General features: G+C 36.8%; 1 protein-coding gene across 1 annotated transcript in view; it reads right to left on the bottom strand.

Moving 5' to 3' along the window:
* Positions 1–22,611, bottom strand: part of ZPLD1 (zona pellucida like domain containing 1) — a gene marked incomplete at its 3' end in the record, with an annotated part of 42,644 nt that extends 20,033 nt beyond the window's left edge. The window contains exons 1-2 of the mRNA XM_080918946.1: positions 22,494–22,611; positions 7,257–7,477 (exon numbers count right to left, since the gene is read on the bottom strand). Of these exons, the coding sequence (XP_080775072.1) occupies positions 7,257–7,477; positions 22,494–22,599 (327 nt within the window). The 5' untranslated portion in view covers positions 22,600–22,611. The remainder of the gene's footprint in view (positions 1–7,256; positions 7,478–22,493) is intronic.
* Positions 22,612–23,300: the final 689 nt, after the last annotated feature.

Genomic DNA, 23,300 nt, shown 5'->3' with positions numbered 1-23,300 from the left:
TGGAGAGACCAAAATATTAAAGGACAAAACTAAATTTACACAATATCTGAACACAAATCCAGCACTACAATGAATTACAGGTGGAAAACCCAATACAAGGAGGCAAACTACATCCTAGTAAGAACAAGAAAATAACTAAGAAAGAAAACCAAAAGAAGAAAGACACACAGGCACAATTCTACCTCTAAAAGCAAAAATAGCAAGAAACAGCAAGCACTATACCTTAATATCTGTTAACATAAATGGACTCAATTCCCTAATATAAAGCCATAGGTTATCAGACTGGATAGATAAACAGAATCCAGCATTTTGCTGCTTAAAGGAAACTCATCTCAGAGACAAAAACAGAAACTATATCAGAGTAAAAGCAAAACAAGCAAACAACCCCAAGAAACAAGCTGGAGTAGTCATTCTCATATCCAATAAAGCAGATTTCCAATGAAAAGGTATCAAAAAAAAAAAATAAGTAAGGACACTTTTTACTCATTACAGGAGAAATTTGTCATGAGGAACTCTCAATCCTTAACATATATGTTCCTAATACAAGAACACCCATATTCATAAAAGAAACCCTATTAATGCTCAAAAAATACATTGCACACCACACAATAATAGTGGGAAACCTCAACACCCCACTCTCATCAATAGACAGATCATGGAAACAGGAAGTGAACAAGGACACAGTAAAACTAGCAAAGGTTATGAACCAATTTGAATTAATAGACATCTACAGAACTAAACTTCATCCTAAAACAGCAACTTCTCCAAAACTGACCATATAATCAGTCACAAAACAAGTCTCAATGGATATAAAAAGAATGAAATACTCCCATGCATCCTATCAGATCACCATGGTCTAAGGCTGGTGTTTAATAAAAACAAAGACAACAAAAAGCCCATATACACATGGAAAGTAAACAATGCTCTATTAAATGATAGCATGGTCAAAGAAGAAATAAAGAAAGAAATTAAGGATTTTCTAGAATTTAATGAAAATGAAAACACGACATGTCCAAATCTAAGAGATGCAATGAAAGCAGTACTGAGAGGAAAACTCCTATCTCTGATTGCTTCCAAAAAGAAACTAGAGAGAGCATACACTAGTAACTAGACAACACAGTTGAAAGTTCTAGAACAAAAGGAAGCAGATACACCCAAGAGGGGTAGACGGCAAGAAATAATCAAACCCTGAGCAGAAATTGACCAAATTGAAACAAGAAGAACCCTTCAAAGAATCAACAAAAACAAAAGCTAGTTCTTTGAGAAAATTAACAAGATTGATAAACGCTTAGCTAGAGGGCAAAGAGAGAGTATCCAAATTAACAAAATCATAAAAGAAAGTGGAGACATAACAACTGAAACAGAGGAAATTAAAGAAATCATCAGATCCTACTACAAAAGTCTATACTCCACAAAGTTGGAAAATCTGTCAGAAATGGATGAATTCCTAGACAGATACAAGATACTAAAGTTAAACCAGGACCAGATAAACCATCTAAATAATCCCATAAAACCTAAAGAATAGAAGCAGTCATCAAAAGCCTCCCAACCAAAAGAAGCCAGGTACAGATGGGTTCAGTTTAGAATTCTATCAGACATTTATTGACAACCTAATACTGATACTCTCTGAACTATTCCACAAAATAGAGTAAGATGGAACAATGCCTAACTCATTTTTGGAGGCCACAATAAAACTCATTCATAAACCACACAAATACCCTACAAAGAAAGAACATTGATGTAAAAATACTCAAAAAAAAATCCTTGGAAACAGAATCCAAGAACACATCCAAACATTCACCATGATCAAGTAAGCTCCATCCCTGGGATGCAGGGATTGTTTAATATACAGAATTCCATCAACATAATCCACTATATAAACAAACTCAAAGGAAAAATAAAACAGATGATCATCTCACTAGATGCTGAGAAAGCATTTGACAAAATTCAACACACCTTCATGTTAAAAGTCTTTGAAAGAACAGGAATCCAAGGCCCATACATAATATAATAAAAGCAACACACAGAAAACAAATAGCCAACACAAACTTAAAGGTGAGAAACTTGAAGCAATCTTAGCAAAATCAGAGACTAGACAAGGTTGCCCACTCTCCCCCTACCTATTCAACATAGTACTGTAAGTTATGGCCAGAGAAATTAAAGAGCAAAAGGAAATCAAAGGGATACAAATTAGAAAGGAAAGAGTAAAAACATCACTTTTTGCAGATGACATAATTGTGTACTTAAGTGACCCCACAAATTCCACCAGAGAACTTTTACAGCTGATAAACAAGTTCAGCAAGGTGGCTGGATATAAAATTAACTCAAACAAATCAGTAGCCTTCCTCTACTCAAAAGACAAACATGAGGACAAAGAAATTACGGAAAAGGTACCCTTCACAATAGTCAGAAACAATATCAAATTTCTCGGTGTGACTCTAACTAAGCAACCTGTATGACATGAACTTCAAATCTCTGAAGATAGAAATTGAGGAAGGTCTCAGAAAATGAAAAAAATCTCCCATGCTCATGGATTGGAAGGATCAACAGTTAAAAAATGGCCATCTTACCAAAAGCAATCTACAGATTCAATGAAATCCCCATCAAAATTCCAACCTAATTCTTCATAGAGTTGGAAACAGCAATATGCAATTTCATCTGGAACAACAAAAAACCTAGAAAACAAATTCCATCCTTAACAACAAGATAACATCTGTGGGAATCACCATCCCTGACCTCAAACTATATTACAAGGCTATTGTGCTAAAAACTGCATGGTACTTGTACCGAGATAGGCACGTGGATCAATGAAATAGAATAGAAGATCCAGAAATGAGCCGTCACATATATGCTCACTGGATGTTTGACAAAGGAGGTGTAAACATTCAATGGAAAAAGGACAGCCTCTTCAAAAAATGTTGATGGTTTAACTGAAACTCAGGATGCAGAAGAATGAAAAGAGACTTTTGTTATCTCCTTGTACAAAGCTCAAGTGCAAGTGCATCAAAGATCTCCACATTAAACCAGATACACTTAAACTTTTAGAAGAGAAAGTAGGGAAAACCTTAGAACACATAGGCATAGGAGAAAATTTCCTGAACAGAACACCAATGGATCATGCTCTAAGGTCAAATATCTGCAAATGGGTCTTAGTGAGATTGCAAAGTTTCTGTAAGGTAAAGGACACTGTCAAGAAAACAAAACAGCAGCCAACAGATTGGGAAAAGATATTGAACAAGCCCACATCTGACAGAGGCCTAATATCCAAGGTATACAAAGAACTCAAGAAGTTAGATGCCAGAGAATCAAACAATCCTATTTAAAAATGGGATACAGTGCTAAACAAAAATATCTCAATTGCGGAATATCGAATGGCTGGGAAGCATCTAAGGAAGTGCTCGTCATCCTTAGATTTCAGGGAAATGTAAATCAAAACAACCCTGAGATTCCACCTCATAGCAGTCATAATGGCTAAGATCAAAAATTTAGATGACAGCAGATGCTGGCAAGGATATGGAGAAAGAGGAACACTTCTCTACTGTTGGTGGGGTTGTAAACTGATACAACCACTCTGGAAATCAGTCTGGCAATTCCTCAGAAAATTTGACATAGTACTACCTGAAGACCCAGTTCTGGGCATATTCACCAGAGACACTCCAACATACAACAAAGACACATGTACCACAATGTTCATAGCAGCCCTATTTGTAATAACTAGAATCTGGAAAGAACCCAGATGTCCTTCAGTAGATTAATGGATACAAAAATTATGGTATATTTACACAATAGGGTACGATTCAGCTATCACAAACAATGAATTTTATGAAATTCCTATGAAAATGGATGCATCTATAGAATATCATCCTGAGTGACATAACCCAGTCACAAAAGAACAGACATAAAATGCAATCACTGATAATTGGACACTAACTTCAGAAAGCTCTTAGCACCCCAGAAACAACTCACAGACTCTATGAAGCTCAAGAAAAACAAAGGCCAAAAAAAAAAAAAGAAAGAAAGAAAGAAAGAAAAGAAAGCCTCAGTCCTTCTTAGAGATAAAATAAATGTATAGCACCCTCTCAGTATGTGGTACACCTGGACCTCAAATCATTAATAATCCAAGGGCTAAAATAATAAATAGCCTTGTGGCAATTTTTGGTATACACAGATCATTATACTTAATCTATACCCAACAAGAAATCTTTTTCCATGTTATGTTCTGTCCTACATGTACTTCATGCTTATGGTAACTAGTGGGATCTTTATGCATGCTATCAAACCTCTAAAAGACTTAAGTACTGACAAAATTATTCATATAATGTTATGCCTAAATGCTTTTAAAAACTATAAATGTATCCCTCTTTTTGTAAATAAAGTGGTAAAGAAAACAAGATTTGAAATTATACATATTTTATAAAATTTATAAGTGAAAATGTGTCTTTTAAACCCAATGGAACTTTATGTTTACCAGACGCTTGACTTCCTATTCATTTCATAAGAGAGGAAAAATGGCATGTACAGAAGTTGATAATTAATCTTTAAAAATCTAACTAACTAACTCCAATTCTTTTGGAGACTTAAAATCTTTGATTTGGCTCTGTTTGATACATTAGTTTTGTCGCTAGGACTTTTTCACATGTTTACTATGGTTACTGTTGCTGTTGCTATGACTGCTGCTATGTCTGTTGCTATGGATGATGCTGTTGCTGTTGTGTTTGCTGCCATTGTTGTATGCATGAGGCATAAAGACCATGAAACACTTGTGTGATTCAGTTGACTTGGATCTTTCCTTCAACCTTTTGTGTTTTTTTCACTAGAATGCAAAATTCCACTCTCCACATGCTGAACCATTTCAGCATCCTATTTAGACTTCCACACTTGATACAATACTTCTCCACCAAAGCTCTCCATGCTCTTGACTTTGAGCATATTCCTTTTGCCCTTTCCCTCCTTTTCACCTCATCAGTGCCTGTTACTGGTTTATAATACTGCATCTTCCCAAGAACCCCCCCCCCCCCAACTTACTCACATGTGTTAATTCTCTCTGTACCACATGGATACCCTGCTTCCCTTGTATTCCCTCAGCCATCCTGAGAGCCTGGTACACAGGAGTCACATGGGTCTTATACTTCTGTCTTCAATGCAGACCATGTTGTGGGTCTTATAAACAACTTTGAATGAATAAATGCAAGTGCCGAATTTAATAAGGAATAGAGTTTCCAGTGTTTTCATTGGAGGATCATGGGATTCTCATTCTCAGACAAATTTCAAGGAGATCATGAACCCCCTAGATGTTCTAGGGAATACTCCTAACATTTGTCTTTTCTTAACATTGCATAGTTTTTCTTGTATTCCCAAATCCTACTAAAACTGAAAAAAAAAAATTATCTTAGGAACTATGTTTATGGTTTTCATGAAATTAAAGAAGGACATCCTTTTTCTCTCACCAGGCCAAGTATCACGTAGTACCCACTGAGTACTTTGAAGAGGTCTTTCTGAGTGCTGTACTATTAGATCTTCAATAATGGAATAAAGTCTATGCATGAGCCTAACAGTATACAGGTAGGGCTAAGGCAAATACCTAGCTCATACATGAGGCAAAGATTGGTAGAAAGAGAACATTTTTTTTTAAACTAACCCAGTGATGTAGTATAACATTTACTTTTTCTCCCTTAGGAATGTCCTCCAAGGAGGCTTTAAAGCTGGTGACATCCAAAGTAAAATACAAAAATAAAGAATGTCTTTTCTTCCTCTAACCATTTGCTTGACATACTATGTGAAGATGTCAGCTCAGTCACACACACGCGCGCGCACACACACACACAAATACTTTTTAAATGCACCAGTTTTCCCTCTAGAGCTTAGGACCTAACTCAGGACCTCATGCTTTCCAGGCAATTGCTGTACTACTGAGCTAAATCCCCAAGCCCAACCCACCAGCTTTTTAAATGTGAAAAGCACACACAGGCAGCATAGCATTTCCCCTGACTTTCCTTCTGAGTTATAGTCTATCCAGTGAGGTAACAGTGACTTCAATCTATGAACGTGAGGCTTTGAAACATGATGGGAGGAAGTGAGAGTCTGCTGGTACCTGCCTGTGCTCTTACTACTAGAAAATAAAACATACAATAATCAGCTAACCACCTTCTCCCTTAGGCCTGCTTCATAACCTCTGTGAACACAACTCAGAGAGATGAATAAATGTTTTTAATAAAAAGAGTAAACAATACACAGTCTGCAGGCTTAGAAATGGTTATGGGCACAATATTCTAACTGCCCTTTGGGATAAGATAAATGATATTCAAATAAATCTCTTTTCTCCAATCTAGCCTCCACCAAATCTTAGAAACCATGCCTAGAGAATAATGAAGCCTTGCTTTTTCATCTACAGAAATAATTTTTTAAGACTGAAAGCCAATTTTTCTTTTTTAATACATTAAGTAATTGTTTGTATTATACCACTTTGGTTAAGATTTATTGATAAGACCATATTTGAGCAAACTCAATAAAACATAATACTGGGTAAATTTTAATATAATTAATGCTCTCACCAGATATTTTAATTTCAATTAATTTTCATTCCAGTGAGTATCATTTTTTTTTGCTTTACTAACGTTTTTGGTGAGTGAATTTATAAAATGGTGAATGATATTAATTATGAATTCCCAGTCAGATGTTCAAAGCACTGCTCTGTTGTCAAAACAATTGGAAAGAAGTACATCTAGGATGCTAAGGGTATAATAATAAATAATAATAAAAGTTCAAAGGGCAGTACTACACCAAGAATAATCTCACTCAAGAAACAACTTTTCTTTGTACAATATCAATGGCAACCAGTCTGGGTTAACATAAAAAAAAGAGTTCATATTTCCCATTCTATCTTAAATATTTCTTGCTAAATGAGGCCATAAAATCTAGATCACAGCAAAGGAACAAAAGGCATATGATCTGATGCACCCACAGAGGCATAAAGAATATGGCTCGTTGTTAGAAATGTCCATCAGTGTCAATCTAACAGAATGCGGCTCAGAGACATGCATCTCCCCAGCCCAGCTTCTATCAACAAAACCATTATCAGAAGACAGAATGGTATATGTGGGAATTCAAACTTCCAACAGGCAAAAGAGAATTATATGTTTGGCTTTGTTGGAAGTTTTTTTTTCCTGAAGATAGATTGGGCTCCTGATTATTTCATGAAGCAGGAGCTTGTTTATTTATGACCTCAGGTATAGCACGGGATTTTATAGTAATCTTACCACTAAATTGTTTCCACAACCCTCCAAGGTGCTGAGATTAATGATGAAAATGACCACTGCTGGAAAGGTGTTGTTATTGATGAAACCCCTGCAGTGGGAATCTCCATGCCTTCCGTTCAGGGCCAGATCTGTTTCAGAATATCCCGAGAAAAGGACCGTGCAAAAATTAATCTTCATCGTAATGGCCTGCACGCCACAGTAGACACTGATGTCTCTTTCCGCTGAAACAAAAAGCACATAAAGGCAGAGAAGTAAGTCATAAGAGCACAGTAAAGAGTAGGTGAATGGCTTAAGGGTCCTCTTCTTTATTTACCATCTCCTTTCTGTAATTCATTTCTAGTCCTGATCCAATGTGCAAGTTATTAAGAGTAGTACTCATTGATTTAGTATGTAATGGGAGAGTTTTGACACATTCTATGTCACCTCTGCTTCCTTGAGCCTGCCGTTCAAAGAATATGCACGCAGTGTCAGTCTAGCACTGCTGAATGACAAAAGGATTGAGTGGGAAAATCAGGTTACTGAGAAAATTTAGAACTAGAGTAACTAAAATATTCAGATCTTCTGTCTAGAGTGAAGAGCTACCAACAATGTGTTTTCTCAAGAGAAATAAAGAAGCTAAGACCTACCCCTCTACCAAATTATTAAGTGCACTTGGTGTATCATAGTATCCAGAACATAAAAACAAAAGCTAACTTGATTAGCATCATTTTTCTTAGTGTATTGTAAATCATTTGAGAAAGAAAATGAAATAGAGTGAGCTGATGCCATGTACAAAATGCACAGCTTGCTTTTAGAAAAAAAATGTTCCAGTGATAATGCATGGATCAGTTGGACACAGAAAAGCAAAATATAACTTGTATGGTTTTCTATGACTCCGTGATTTATCAGAAAACATTCTAGACATATATAAACACACAGGTATGCACATGTGCATACACACACACACACACACACACACACACACAGAGAGAGAGAGAGAGAGAGAGAGAGAGAGAGAGAGAGAGAGAGAGAGAGAGAGTCTTCATATCTCTAGCTGTTTTCCTACAAATATTAATGTGCATAGAAAAAAGAAAGCTCAGCAGATAAGTAATTCCTAGCAGCAGATTTTACTTTTGCTGGGTTGTGTCCCATCCCAGGAAACAATATAACAAAGTTCCAACTCTTGTGCTCCAAACCATATTAGAAAATGGGATTGCTACAAATTTAATTAGTTGAGTGATGATGAGGTCACTGTGGTAAAGTGAATTCCAGCTGAGGATGACAGATGCAGTTAGAAGATGGAGGAAGAGCACGAGCTGATGGCTGAGACTGGACTGATGACAAGGGAAGTGATGTGTCTGGGAACCAAGGCATACCCAGACTGTCTGAACATCATCACCAGGCTAAGGAGGGTCCTGAAAGAGTGCTCTGCAGACTCCTTACAGGAACCCACCCTGAGGTTGAGTCTCTGGCCTTCAGAACTGTGAGTTCATCATCCATGGTTTTAATTCATCTTGTGAGACAGTACATGCCCATTGTTTTAAATCATGTCCTGGGCAGTACTATATAAGTATTAGTGAATGAGTACTGTATATTCACCACATTTAACGTAAGGTAAAAAATCAAATTAGCCACCAAATTTACAAAACATAGAAACAAAAAAAAGCTGATTGTACCACTTGGATAAATTATCTCGATTTTTTTTTTAAGGGAAAAGAAACTAAACAAAATAAAATAGTTTTGGCAGATGATATTGTTCATCTAAGAATTATAGAAATCTTGTTTAAGATATTTAGCAAAGAATTTACTTATGCAACTTGACCTTTTTAATAGTGTCAAAACGAGATATTTTTTGAAATATAATTCTCTACACTTTTTTACTAATAAAATGAACTATTTTTTGAGAAGGTGAATAAGTCAACATGGAAGTTTGCATGTTTGATAATAATTTTAAACTCATTTCAATTATGTGAAATATCCCAAAAAAATGTGAACAAAAGGAAACTAGTAGGTTATCTGTATGACAAAATCCTAATAATACATTCATGGATAGAAAAATGACGTTAATAAAGATATGCTTTGCCACCATAGAAGAATATAAATACACTTAAATTAGGGAATAGGCCTAAGCCACATTAGCCACTGAAAAGCAACCATGATTTTTAAGTGTTCCTCTTCCTTAGAATACAATAGTTCATTTTAAAGGAATTTATTGAGTATCTTTAAACTATTTTTGCTACTCATTGTTTGTTGCACTTTAATTCAATTATGTCAACTTCTTATTTATAGTCAAAAAACTGGTTTTTTAACTTTATTTATTCTTTAATATTTTTTTATAGTGCAGACTTTATCCCCCTCCAGGTCTGAACTCCGACAGTTTCTCATCTCATACCTTCTTCCCAACCCCATCCCCACCCACCCCTATCTCCAAGAGGATGTCCCCATTACTAAACCCCACCTCACCAGGCATACCTACTTTCCGGGGCCCCACGTCTCTGTAGGGTTAGGTGCATCTTCTCTCACTGAGGCCAGACCAGGGTCCTCTGCTGCGTAAGTGTTGAGGGTTTCATATCAGCTCGTGTTTGCTGCCTGGTTGGTGGCTCAGTGTCTGAGAGATCTAGGGCATTTAGGTAAGCTGAGACTGCTGGTATTCTTATAGGGTCACCTCCTCAACTTCTTCCAGTTTTTACCTAATTCAACCACAGGGGTCAGCAGAATGGGTGTAAATATCTGCATTTGACTTGTTCGGAGTTTTGGAGGGATATCATGATAGGCCTCTTTTTAGTGAGCACACCATAGCCTCAGTAATAGTGTCAGACCTTGGGTCCTCGCCTTGAGTTGGATCCTAAGTTTGGCCTGTTGCTGGACCTCCTTTTCCTCAGGACCTTCTCCACTCTTGCTTCTGTAGTTCTTTCAGACAGGCACAATTCTGGGCCAGAGTTTTTGACTGTAGGATGGCATCCCCAAATCTCCACTTGATGGCCTGTCACGCAGAGCCCACCTCCAGGTAAAAGCTGGTTCTTTCATTTAGGCCAAAGTTCATACATCAACTGGGTCTGCAAGTCATTTTTAACCCATCTCACTCTGCATTCTCTTCTTATACCATGCCTGTTCCCCACATTAATTAAACAAAATGGTGTCCATTTATTTAAAAAGATTATTCTGAATGGCAGATGCCAGAATGTGTTCACCTGCTGGGACAGAAGGTTTCTGTCACAGGAGCATAAAGAATGTCTAGAGGAGTTATAGTGAGTGATCTGAGAGTTGCATACATGTAGCCCATGTTAAAAAGTCAAGATCTCAAAGTACATCCTTGAGACTGGAACTTCCCACCACATAGGCTCTAATACTCAACAAGGTACAATTCCTTTCTATACACAAATGTTACCTAAGGGACCATGACTCACCCTTCGGATCTCAAATTTATTTCTTTTCTCAACGATTTCCCTGATCCCAAATACAAAGTTTGCCACTTTAGTTTCTGCTTTCATACAGCATTAAAATTATGCATGCGTTTTGATGTTTGTATAATAAACTGTGTGTCTCAGAAGGTACCAAACCTATTATATTCACTAAGGCACTCCTGAGAGTATTTAATTAATTGTGCAAAGCGTGGGAGCAGTAGAATGCATTGAGGGTTTTAAAAGCAGTAGTCCTGTTTCTATCAATTTATTCAGGAAAGCGGGCACAATAACATGACTCACCAAAATATTGGACAGGGTGGGTGAGGGATGACAGAGAAAGCCAAAGTAACCCAGATGAGCTCACTAAAAATAGCTTCCTGGAGAAGATGGCATTGAGCTTAGTTTGAAGGAGTTAGCAATATAAAATAAAAGAATGAAGCATATATAAAGCCAGAGGGAGTTCGTGAATAAAGAAATAAACTCTCTCTGAGTATTTGAAATGCAGGCAATTCCAATTTCATCATAATTTTAAAATACAAAGCAAACCAAATATCAGGAACTGAGGCCATGGGGCAAGCACAATTAAGAGCTGGGCAACCTCTACATATAAAATGGTCCATCTCTTTACCACAACAAAATGTCTACCTAAAAGTTAAGCAGAATATTCAACTATTCATGAGCTCATTCTGAGTTTGATTTATGCTCAATACATAGGTATGGTTACATTACCTTATATATTATAAATATGCTAAACATAAGTGCACATTGATATACATGTGCAAAGAGGCAGGTTTCCGTTCTTTGACTTAAGCCAGCCAGAGTCTTCAAATTCAGCACCTCTGTTTGCAGAAATTAATTGCTGCTTAGAATTCACCTTAGCAGATGGAACTGGTTTCTGTGTCCAGATGTAAGCTGTTTCCATTTTCTGCTGTACTGTAAAAGTCTTGTAGCCCTGCCGTGGAGCTGAATTCACTACAAGCTGATTCCACTTGAAGATATGGTAACAAATTAAAGGACTTTTGCAGAGGAAGAAAGGAGATATGTCCAAATCCCTTCTCTCAGGGTTTTATAAAGGCTTTCACGGTCCCTAAGAGAAACACTTTTTTTTCCTCTTTTTTTTTTTCATTCTCGTTGTAGATACTAAAGACATCCATTGAGCTCACTTTTACCATTTATAAAGCTTTGAGACAAGGGGAAAAAAAAGGATACTTCAAGTTGCCAAAGGACAGTTGCTATCAAAGGAAAGGTATTTTCCCAGCTACTGAATACTTGTTTTCAATAACTGAGCTTCTTGGAAGCTTTGGCTGCCAGTGACTGGCATGGATGACATTTATTTATATGATGCTTGAATATTAACCCAATTGTTCTGAGTTAGGACAAGAGTAAAACAGTGATTTTCCCTAGGGGATGACTTCCAGTGTTTTCTGTTTAAAGATGCCGAGTGCATTTGAGCCACAGACCTGTTTACATAGTCTCCATACAGTTATTGTCAACGAGCCACTGTTTTTCATTGAGATCTTAGACAAGCTAAGCTTCTCATTAAAAAAAAAATATATATATATATATATATATATGTGTGTGTGTGTGTGTGTGTGTGTGTATGTATCAATAAATCACACTGGCAAAAGCCAATGTTGAATATATTTTTACCTATGATTGTCACCATGCCTTAGCCTGAAACAGATTTATTGAAGTTCTGAAAAGTATAAAGATGCCATTACTCTGCCAACCATCTAATTTCTCCTGTATATATATATATATATATATATATATATATATATATATAATGCATCCTGATTGAGAGTTCACAAACTATCCTTACCATATGAATAAAGTTAAATACATGATGAACCTCAGTCTATATATATATATATATATATATATATATATATATATATATATATATATGAATAAGATATTACACAACCTCTTTTCCATGAGTACATTCTCATTCCTTAAAAATGTAATTGCACCTTCGTCTCTAGACACCCCCTACTAGCCACATGGTTTCAAGACATCATTTATATATTGAATAAGTAGAGCTGCCTTTGTTCCTTCCTTCAACAATCTCTTAGTCAATTTGTGTTAATCCAAGAGCACACAGTCGAAGCCACAAATTCTTAACCTGTGACAGCATGACTCCTTCTCAGCCCATCTTAATCATTTGAGCTTGGAGACCCACACCACTTTTTAATGCCATTCAAAAATCTTAATGTTGTCAAACTATATTATTCAATTATAAGAACGTGAATCATTGGGATTAATTGTATCACCTAGATACTTGTATCTTCTGTAAACTTCAATATCCTGAAGTTTGGCTGCAAGTTTGTACTGATCACTGCAGAGTAGTGGTTCAAATAAGCATATGAAGAACTTTTTAACTTGTAGGGTACCCTACAGTGCCTAAAATCAGTGCCTTTTTTTTTGTTGTTGTTGTAGGCCAGAAGCTACTGGACTGAATTGTGTCCAAACTGAATCACAGCTTGTGTTAATAAAAGATGCAAAAGTACATCTGTCTTGTACTTATTAGGTATCAGTCTTCATGTCAGGGTGATGGTGCTCCACTACTTGAAGAATCTTATGGATTTCAGTTGAATAAAGAAGAAATTAGAGGTGGATGAGAGGCCAATTAAAGTATGGCCTGTTGACATAGGAGCACTGTCTGAACATCATCTACCATTTGTTTGGGTCAGGCTGATGGGTTTGAAAAGAGACTGTCAGTAAAAGGTGACATAATCTTAACAGTCTGAGGTTTAGAAAAAATTGATTAGCTGTGGGCATAAAGAAAAGTGGGTGTTAATCGTAATCAGGCTAATCTTTTGATGGGGCAATGCATTGATTGTTGTGTGAATTATTCTATGAGGTAAAATATTAAGGAGGAGTGGAAGAGGATAACATTAGTTCTTAGGAGGCTGAGGTCTCTATGGGACACTCGACAAAATGGACAACAATTACTCAAAAAGAAGGGTGCAATGATTATCAGGTAGGAAAGCTACCTAGACTATAAACTGTTCTCTCTATTAACAGTGAGCTCTCAGGTTACTCAGGAGAACATTCAAGTCAAAACGAGAAATAAGCTAAAAACAGACAAAGTAGCATCAATGCTGTCCTTTGATGTGATTACCTACTTTCCCTGGTTCCCATGTGTCCTGTTCCATAATATTTTAAGAATGGGGTATAAAATCACATTTATATTATCTGTGAGTGGATATTTGCTCTCCCATTAGACTATAAACTTATCAAACAAAGGTTCTATTTTTTAGGGTGCCTAGAAATATTAGAGTCTGTTCATTTATATATTTGCTGTAATTCTTTCAAAACTGACACTCATAGTTACTATTTAATAGAGCTACTAAGTTTCACAGACAGAGGACATATATGACAACAGACAGATCCACCTTGACTGCCCATATCACATTTCTGTCTTTGACGAATGCCTGAGAATGGCTCTTTCTTCAGAGTTTCCAGTGAACATCACTTAGCTTATTAGTAGCTATTATTTAACTTCATATTGAACAGCTTAAATGATATGAAAATAATGGGGTTTTGATATTTATGTATGTATTGTTATTTATTTTTTAAATTAGCCTAGATAACTTGTCAACTTACTTTCCTTCTAATAATTTTAAAATAATTTCCCCTTCCCATTGACATATTTGCTGAAGCCTGTCATCACTAACAGCAGCAAGTGTCAGACAGCCAATTGTGGGATGAAATGGCAGTCTTATGGCAGCTTCTATACATGAAGCCAGGAAGACCATCGCGAGCTCTCCAAGTGTCACCTCTTACACTCTATGAGAAAAAAAAGTGAATGATCAAGGAAACTTATTAAAATACAGGTACTGCTTCATGTGGGTGTAAGTGGGGCCTGCATGCACTTTTCACATCTCTCCTAGGCGCTTAGTGATGCTCATATGGAGTCTCTCAGTCAATTCAGTTGCTAAGATACGGCTAATTATTTTGATTGGGCAGAAGCTCTTAGGACAATTTCATCTGGGAAAACTAAGCATGCCGATGAAACATGTATTGGTAGGATGCACAAGTGTACAAGAGAGAGGGTTCAAATAAAAGCAATAAGAGGAGAGTGTGTGCATGTGTGTGGGGGGAGATGCATAAATCCTTTATTAGTCTGATGAGATATCTCATTTTGAATCTGAATGAAATCAAACAGCAGTAGCAATCCACATGACAGAACTTATAAAATAACCAGTCTGTCTTTCTCAGCTTTATACCCCATTCCACAAAGCACAGCTAAACATCCCACTTCAGAACACGATTGTGCCTAGTGGTGTGGTGTTTTCAGAAGTGGTGCTTTTAGCAAAGACAGTGCATTGTGGTCAAGGTATTAAAGAGAAAAATATCTACTCCCTGGCCATGGGAAGCTCTAGGAGGGCTGTAGATGTGCAGCAGAGTGGATGGTGAGCTGTGAGCAGATCGGAGTGCTGTGTGCTTCAGTTATATGAACACTGTCATATGGATATTCGCAGGCTGGTGTACATGTGCCACAGAGAAGTATTACTGCGAAGTTAACAGCATAAACCAAAGCCAGTTGACTGGAGAAGAAGAAAGATTTTCAGCACAAGGAAGAGCTCACTAAAGCTTTATAGAAAATTTAACCTGGAAATTACTGACTCCCTGGGCTGCAATAAATATTATAATACTAACTTGTGCCATCATCATAGGCTTTAAGAAGAATTTGTATAATGCTTCCCTTTCTTCTATTCTAAAATAAAACTGGTAGATTTTCATATTATCCCAGTTTACAATTCCCAGCTCCTTGTCATTACCTAGAGAACAGATGTGTGTGTTTCTTTAACTCATTTTTAAAGTTACATTTCCTTTCACAAAGTTTTTATAAAAGAATGAGGCTTTGGTACTAAAACAGCAAGAAGTCCTTAAGGGGTATTGATATTTCATCTACGCAAAATACCGGCAGCTGATGAAGAATTTAAAGTGGATTAGGGATTCAGGTTTCCTCTCTGTATTGAACAGGTTTCTTACCACCTTATTTTTTCATGACAACATCTGTTTCTCGTTAGCAAATACAAGCTGCTGTTTCCTGGGCTTTCAGATTTTCATGTGGCATCTGAGACAAACTTGAAGACTTATAATCATATTGGCTGGTATACTTTGTAACCAGAGGAGTCTGATAAATGTTTCAAGGAAGAAAAAAGAAAAGTAGGGGGTGATATAGGTTTTACTTTTATAATGAAAGTACAATTTTCATGTAGTAAATAATCTTGGACAGTGAATTATTCAGTTGCTGCTCTTGCTGACTAATTGCTTTCTCTTCCATGGTGCCGTATCACTCACAATTAGTAACAATGTCACTGATATTCAATGCCTGACTCAGTTTCTTCAGCTTCATCTGTTCAATAATTACCGTCACATGCACAAAGCAGAAAGCAGGCATCCCCTTGATGAACAGAAGACCAAAGTCCTGCCCTAAGCAGGAAAACAGAAGAATTGACTTTCTTTATCTTCACAGAGGACCAGACATTGTCCCTGAAAATATGATTCTATTCCCTGATCCTCAAAAATGGAACACTGCAACAATTAAGCAAAGCCAAACAGAAATGAACTAGATAATTCTATCAACTGAATGAGTGATTCTCCATTTTATTTCCTGGGGGACACTCAGGTTCATTGAAATATTTGATAAACAGACAAATGTCCCATTATCAAGCAAATCTTGAAAAGACTATACAAATATACTCACCATGTGCCTTTTAGGTTCTGTAATGAAGCAACACTTTTATGTGTGATTATTTATCCTAACATCCTCTTTTAAACTTTCTATCCAAAGGTGACTGGAGGCCAGGGGCTCCAACATTTGATAGAAGGAGTACTAGCTTTTATATCACTGTTGACTGTTAACCTGATGTGATGAGCATTTCTGGTTGTCAACTTGACTACATTTAGAATGAACTACAATTCAGAAATGGAGAGCACACCAGTCATCTGGATCTTGAGGCTGGAAGACACAGGCTTCTTACCTGGAACTTGGCATAGAGATCTTAAGATATAGTGGCAATGCAAAGCTAATCCCAGGCAAGGTAGTACATGCCTTTAATCCTATGAAATTTAGGCAAGCAGATCTCTGGGACAAAGCAAGTTCCAGATCCAGGTGTGGTGGTACACACCTTTAATCTGGGCCACACCTTTTTCCAGAGACCTATATGGGGGGGGGGGGACTGATTCCACTTACTTAAATATGTTAGAACCTACTTCTTTAGAATTCCACCTTAAACAGAAGACCAGGTTAAAAAAACTAGCCTCATGGGACTGAGCAACTATTAAATTTTGGATTTCCAATTCACAGTTGTGCATTGTTGAGTTGGTTGCAGCACAGACTGTAAATCAGTATAATAAATTCCCTTTATATATAGACACATTCCATAAGTTCTATGACTCTAGAGAACCCTAACTAATGCATCTGACAAATATAGAAAAATTTAATTCTGTTGTTCTACTACAAAATAATATATAAAAATGACTTTACTTGTTGTGAAAAATAAAAAAGGCATGTACCTGACAATATAGGAAAACTGTTAGTACTATTAGTGCTACTTTAGATAGAATGTCAAGTTAAAAGTTATAAATTATCAACTTGCCCAGGGTTTAGTTCACCATATGGTAGTGTCAGAACATAAGTGCTCTAGTCCCCAGTGGTCTCTTTGATTGTACCTTTATCATTAAAAACTTCTTTACAAGGCTAACATTTTGTCTAACCTTTCCCCTCTACACCCTTTTCAATCAGAAGCTGGTTCTAAAATGCATCCTTCAATCTCAAAGGACTCTGGTTTTTTTTTGTCTGTGTGCTGAATCTGTACAAAAAGAACTTTTAGTATCTAAATCATCTATAATTCTAGTCTGAGAAGTGTGCAAGTATTATCTCCAGGGCTCATAAGTCTGCTCCGTGTCAACTAACTAGGGTAGCACAAAGATCACTACTTTTAAAATTAGGTGGTATTTCTTTAAATTTAAACAAATTAGGATCATGCTGGTTATCCCCGCACAAAAGCCATGGAAATTAGACAAAATAACTCCAATGTCCTGAAATACCAGAGGTCAGATAGGGCAAGATGATAATCCCCATGTTTATTAACATTGCTTTGCATTTAGATGGTCCTCTTGCTCATGCCAGACTCATTGACATTCCATCCAAGTCTTAGGATCAGAGCAGATCCTGGGACTCCCAATGACCCCAAAGAAAGACTGGTTCAGAAATGAAAGACAAAGGGCAATGAGCAATTAACTTGTAGGCTTTATTTGGCCTCTCTGCTCTTTCTGCAAACCTGCAGACCAAGAAGAGATATAAAACCTAAAGCCTCTCTTGAGACTTCTTCTTTCTTGGATTTTAGTAGGTTCCATTCCTTCAATACAAGCTTTAAAATTTACCCATGGGTGTGTGTGTAAGGGTGACTGCGTAGAAGTATGTACATTTGGAAAGTTCTGGTGTCTATCACCCATGACTGTGTTAGCATGACTGAAAGACTTTGAATCAGTTCTCTTTGTTGAAACTTAGAGAATTCCTCTTCCTCCCTCTTTTCAGAGGATTAATTTTAAATGACTTAGAATTGAATTTCTGTTCTCCTTGAAATGTATGCAAATTCTCTAGACAAAAGTAATAAGACCCTTATGACCTAGGGATATTTTTATATAATGAGGGAGGGGGGAGGGAGAGGGGGAGAGAAAGCAAGAGAGAGGCGGAGAGAGAGAGAGACACACACACACACACACACACACACAGAGAGAGAGAGAGAGAGAGAGAGAGAGAGAGAGAGAGAGAGTGCCATCTTTATCTTCTAGACACTGAGACACTGTGAGGCGGGAGAGGCTTACTATTAGTGCAAAGTTTGCTTCAAATGTCGATACTCCCGTTATAAAAATGGGAGAAGACAAATTTTTCTCTGAATAAACCTTATAAGTTAATGCAAGCAGCCAATTACCAGGCCAAGTTAGGATACATGAGGAGTGGTACTGTCACAGTCTTATGCAAACAACAGTTGTTTATCCTAAAAACATACGCCATGGTAGTTTTACTTGGCTAGGTTGAGAGCTGAGAGCGCAGAAATCCTTCAGTCTTTGTACTCTGCAAGCCTTTGACATGGTACACAGGATATGCTGAGATTAATGCTTATTCAATGCAAAAGTGTTTTCTCCTTTACTAGACGCTGGAGTTTCAGACCTGGAGAATCAATTTTTAATGGCAATTTCTTAAGACATGATGGGCCTTTTTAATGTAATAATGGACTCTAGAATAAAACAAAATCACATGGTCAGGTATCATTAATCATAAACCTACATTAGGTTCATTTATCTTGTGTAAATACAGATTTTGGTGCTTAGGGTGAGGTAATAGATCCCACAACTACTCAAACTATTTTCTTGTCAATTGTCAATATATACTATTAAGTATTATAAATGAGTGTTTTAACATAGTTCTTCATTTTATAGCATAGAATAAATAAAATCTTTTGCTCTCCTAATTACTTTACGGACAATGAACACATTTTATTCCACTTAGAAAGAAAGGGTGTGGAGTTAGGTGAGTGGGACTGTGGGAACAATCTGGAAGGAGTTGGGGGAGGAACAACTATAATCAGAATACAATGTATAAAGATTACTTCATAAAAAAGTGCTTGCTGACAGGAGCCTGATCTGAATGTCTCCTGAGCCATTCTGCCAGAGCCTTACTGATACAGATAAGGATGCTTACAACTAACTATCAGACTGAGCACAGGGACCCTAATGGAGAAGTTAGAGAAAGTTCTGAAGGAGCTGAAGGGGTTTGCAACCTCATAGGAAGAACAACAATATCAACCAACCAATTCCCCCCACCCAGAGCTCCCAGGGACTAAACCACCAACCAAAGAGTACACATGGAGGGATCCACGGCTCCAGCTACATGTGTAGCAGAGGATGGCATTGTCTGGCATCAATGGGAGGGGAGTCCTTTGGTCCTGTGGAGGCTTCATGACCCAGTGTAGGGGAATGCTAGGACACTGTGGTGGGAAGGGAAGGATTGAAGGGGAACTCCCTCATAGAAGCAGGGGAAAGAAGGCTGGGAGAGGGCAATCAGGAAAGGGGATAACATTTGAAATGTAAATACATAAAATATCCAATTATTATAAAAGAAAATTTTAAAAATTAAAAGAGAAAATGTATAAGCATGGAGAAAAAATAGGAAGAGTAGAGGAAGAGGAGGAGGAAGAGGAGGAGGAAGAGGAAAAAGAGAAGGAGGAAGAGGAGGAGGGAGAGGAGGAAGGAGAGGAGGAGGAGGAAAATGAGGAAGAAGAGGCAAAGGGGCAGGAGGAGGAAGGGGAATAGGAACATAGAATTACTCCAGCCAGATTGACTATGCTGAACAATCTGTTGAAGAAGTGAGCCTGCTCCCTTTCCAACCCAGGTAGGCCTGTTCAGACCATACAAGGCCCTCTGGTCTCTCAGGTCTCTCTTACAAAGGCTACCTCTCACTGCCTGATTTGGGGAACACAAACAGTGCCTCTGCCCTTCTCTGTTTGTGTCTTTATTTCTCCTTCTCAAATACATAAATACTTAAATAAATGTTAAATAAATAAAACAGTTTTTACACTCATCCTGAGTTGCATCTCTGCCTATAACATTCTACACTTTCTTTTCCCATTACATCTCATTTTCTCCTTAATATTTCCAGTCCTTGAGGATATTTTTATTGTGAGAGCTCAGGGTCCAGTATCCAAAACCACTTTCTTACATGTCTGCTTAGGCTACTATTCTTTTTCCTTCACTATAATGACAGTCTTAACAGTAGCCTTTATTTTTTTTTAAACAAACCTGCCATATTTAGGCTCACCCTTATTTCTTCTTCACACTTGAAGCAAAGATTCTGTTCTTCTATGGCTACTAGCCTTCACCTGTAACATCCCGTCTCAGACCTGGGTCTGAGCTTCCTGCTAAGGGGGAGACAATGCCACTCTCCAGTCTCCAGAAAGTCCCCTAACCCATTATTTCCAGATGGAAACTTTGTTTTCAAATCACACAGTGTTTTTATTTTTCACATTAGTTAACAGCATCAACACCAGTTGCCCTCGGGCAAAACACTATCTAGCCTTCCCTTTCTCTCCCAAATCAAATCAATCTCATGCTCCACTAAGTCCAACACAAACATTTCTCTTAACAAAGATGTCTCCTTCTATTACTCCCTCTTCCAGTAGCTTCATAATCTTCCTCTCTGCCTATGCTTTTTTCTAACATGACTCTTTTTCAAACATGTCTTCACGAAACAAAACAAACCATATAGCACCTATCAAAAAACATGTTTAAAAAGATTCAGTGTCTTTTCTTCTGCCTACAAAATAAAGTAAGAGCATTTCCCTTACACAATATAACACAAAACAACTGAACATAATTTACTCAAAACTGCAGCTTTAATTAGTTCTTAGGGTGAGCAAGAAGAGCTTGCTGACAGCACCTCTGACTTGCACTCAGCTGCATGCAGACTGTCAGATTCTATAGAATAGAAAAAATGACTAAATAAGAGTAACATGGCTGAGCATTAAAACATATCAAAGAATTAATAGGTGTGTTAGTTATGCATATAAAATTTAAAGATTTTTAAAGTTATTTCCATTAGATACGCATACCGAAGCACAAAAAAAAAAAAAAAAAAAAAAAAAAAAATACTTGTGCCTGACTTTTAAATAATTCAGAAATAGGAGTAGAAAAAGAGATGGAACAAAAATTATAAATGTGCATAGTAAATAAATATGTATGGCCAATTTAAGTGTGTGTCTTTTTTAAAACTAATCTTACTTATGTGTATGTTTGAAGTTACCCATTCTAAAGATGATTTTAAAAGAGAATTCATTTGTGTCACTCAGTGCTATTGAAGCTTCACCTTCACATACTTCATAGATTCACCTTTGAGCATATTTGCCACAATGATTCAGAGAAGAAGAGCCCAGCCCAGACAATAGATCTGAGTTTATGAAACCATTTGGCGACATTCCAGTCTTGATTCTGATGCAAAACTATCACTTCAACAAATGAAACCATCTACTGATTGCTCTATTCCAGTTTATTACTCTCATAGCTTTGAAAATTGGGAGTTTGGCAAGTACAAAAATGCAGAATCTTGCAGTTCACACAATGGTCTTGAAAGTCCATGTTCTGAATCTCTGATCTTCACTTTTTAAATATAGAGTGCAGATGATGCCACTCTAACAAATGGAGAGTGATACTTACATTAGGTGTAAACTTTTTCCTTACTAAGTATTGGTTTATGAACCTGTAGGATTTACCCACCAATATGGCCAAAGTTTCACAATGGTTATATTGACAGATTCTTGTAAAATTCTTTCAAAAGTTGACCTATGCAACTTTGATGGTGTCAGCGATTTTAATGAAAAAATATTTTAGAAGTATCACACAAATTTCATAATTATTTTATTAAATATGACTCTCACATAAGTGTATCCACATGTAAAGACAGTTTTAACAGTCTGCATTAATTAAACTAAAAAATAAGTCATTGATTAGGCAAATATTTTGAAGGAAATTAGACTTGAAATCTATTACCCACTAGCCAATAATTTTTCACATTTATGAGAAGGCACTATGATATTTTTCACTTTGATGACCATTCTGTATATATATATATATATATATATATATATATATATATATATATATATATATATATATATATATATATATTAAAATTCTATAAAAATGTGTTTTGGTCTTCCACTTGCTAATGTTTATTTAATATAAAAGTATAGGCCCCATTTTCTATATGTATATAGATGACTAATTATTCGCATATAACTGTTCTATTCGGAAGTAGACAGTAGATGAAGGTCAGACTCACCAGGAAATCTGCTGTGGAGGTTGGCATCACAGTTGTAACTGTTGAACTGAGCAGACCCTGGAAACACTCTAATTGCTAGAAGAAGCAGCAACCATATTCGGTCCATGGTAAAACCTAAGAAAGAGTAACAAGCATGTACAGATCATCAACGTCATTCTGTGTTGCTGAAGAGACTGATGCAGATCTCAGTCTTTTGTTGGATAAGCAACTTATGTCTAAATGGTCAAAGCCTGGTGTCCATAAAATACCATCACAAAAAGTGAGAACATATTTTTTGATACAAGATTATTTCCTTGACATTGATTTGATAATGGTAAAAATTTTACAACTTTGTACAAGGAGAAATGATTCTCAGTCACACAAAGCATGAAAAAGAAAAATAATGTTGTAAATAGGGTGAACTCAACCCAATATGTAACCAGTTCACACAATGCAGCTGAAAAAAAATAGCAAATATAGAGGCAATGGTATATGTACGATTCCAGTGCGCAAAAGTCTAGCATATTCAAGCATTCAGTGCACTCAGAGAGTATTATCAATGACCAAATAACATCAGAAGTTTTCCTTTTTTCAACACAACAATTCTACTACTATGGCATTGTCTCAAGAATCAATGGTTTGTGTAATACTTCCTCGGAAAACGCAGAAATCAACCAAATATCAGGAAAGCTGGAATTTGTCAGTAACACTGTAGTTGCTCCAATGAATACTTATTCCTTAATGGGAAATGAAGGCTAATACCTTTGCACAAAACACACTGAATTTCTAGGATAAAGTAAAGGAAGTGGTTCAGTAAGAAGCCAATGT

The sequence above is a fragment of the Micromys minutus genome, assembly GCF_963924665.1.
Source record: "Micromys minutus genome assembly, chromosome: 7".
In the NCBI taxonomy this organism is placed as follows: domain Eukaryota; kingdom Metazoa; phylum Chordata; class Mammalia; order Rodentia; family Muridae; genus Micromys; species Micromys minutus.
Note: the sequence above shows the minus strand (reverse complement) of the source record. Positions and strands in the feature narration are given on the sequence as shown.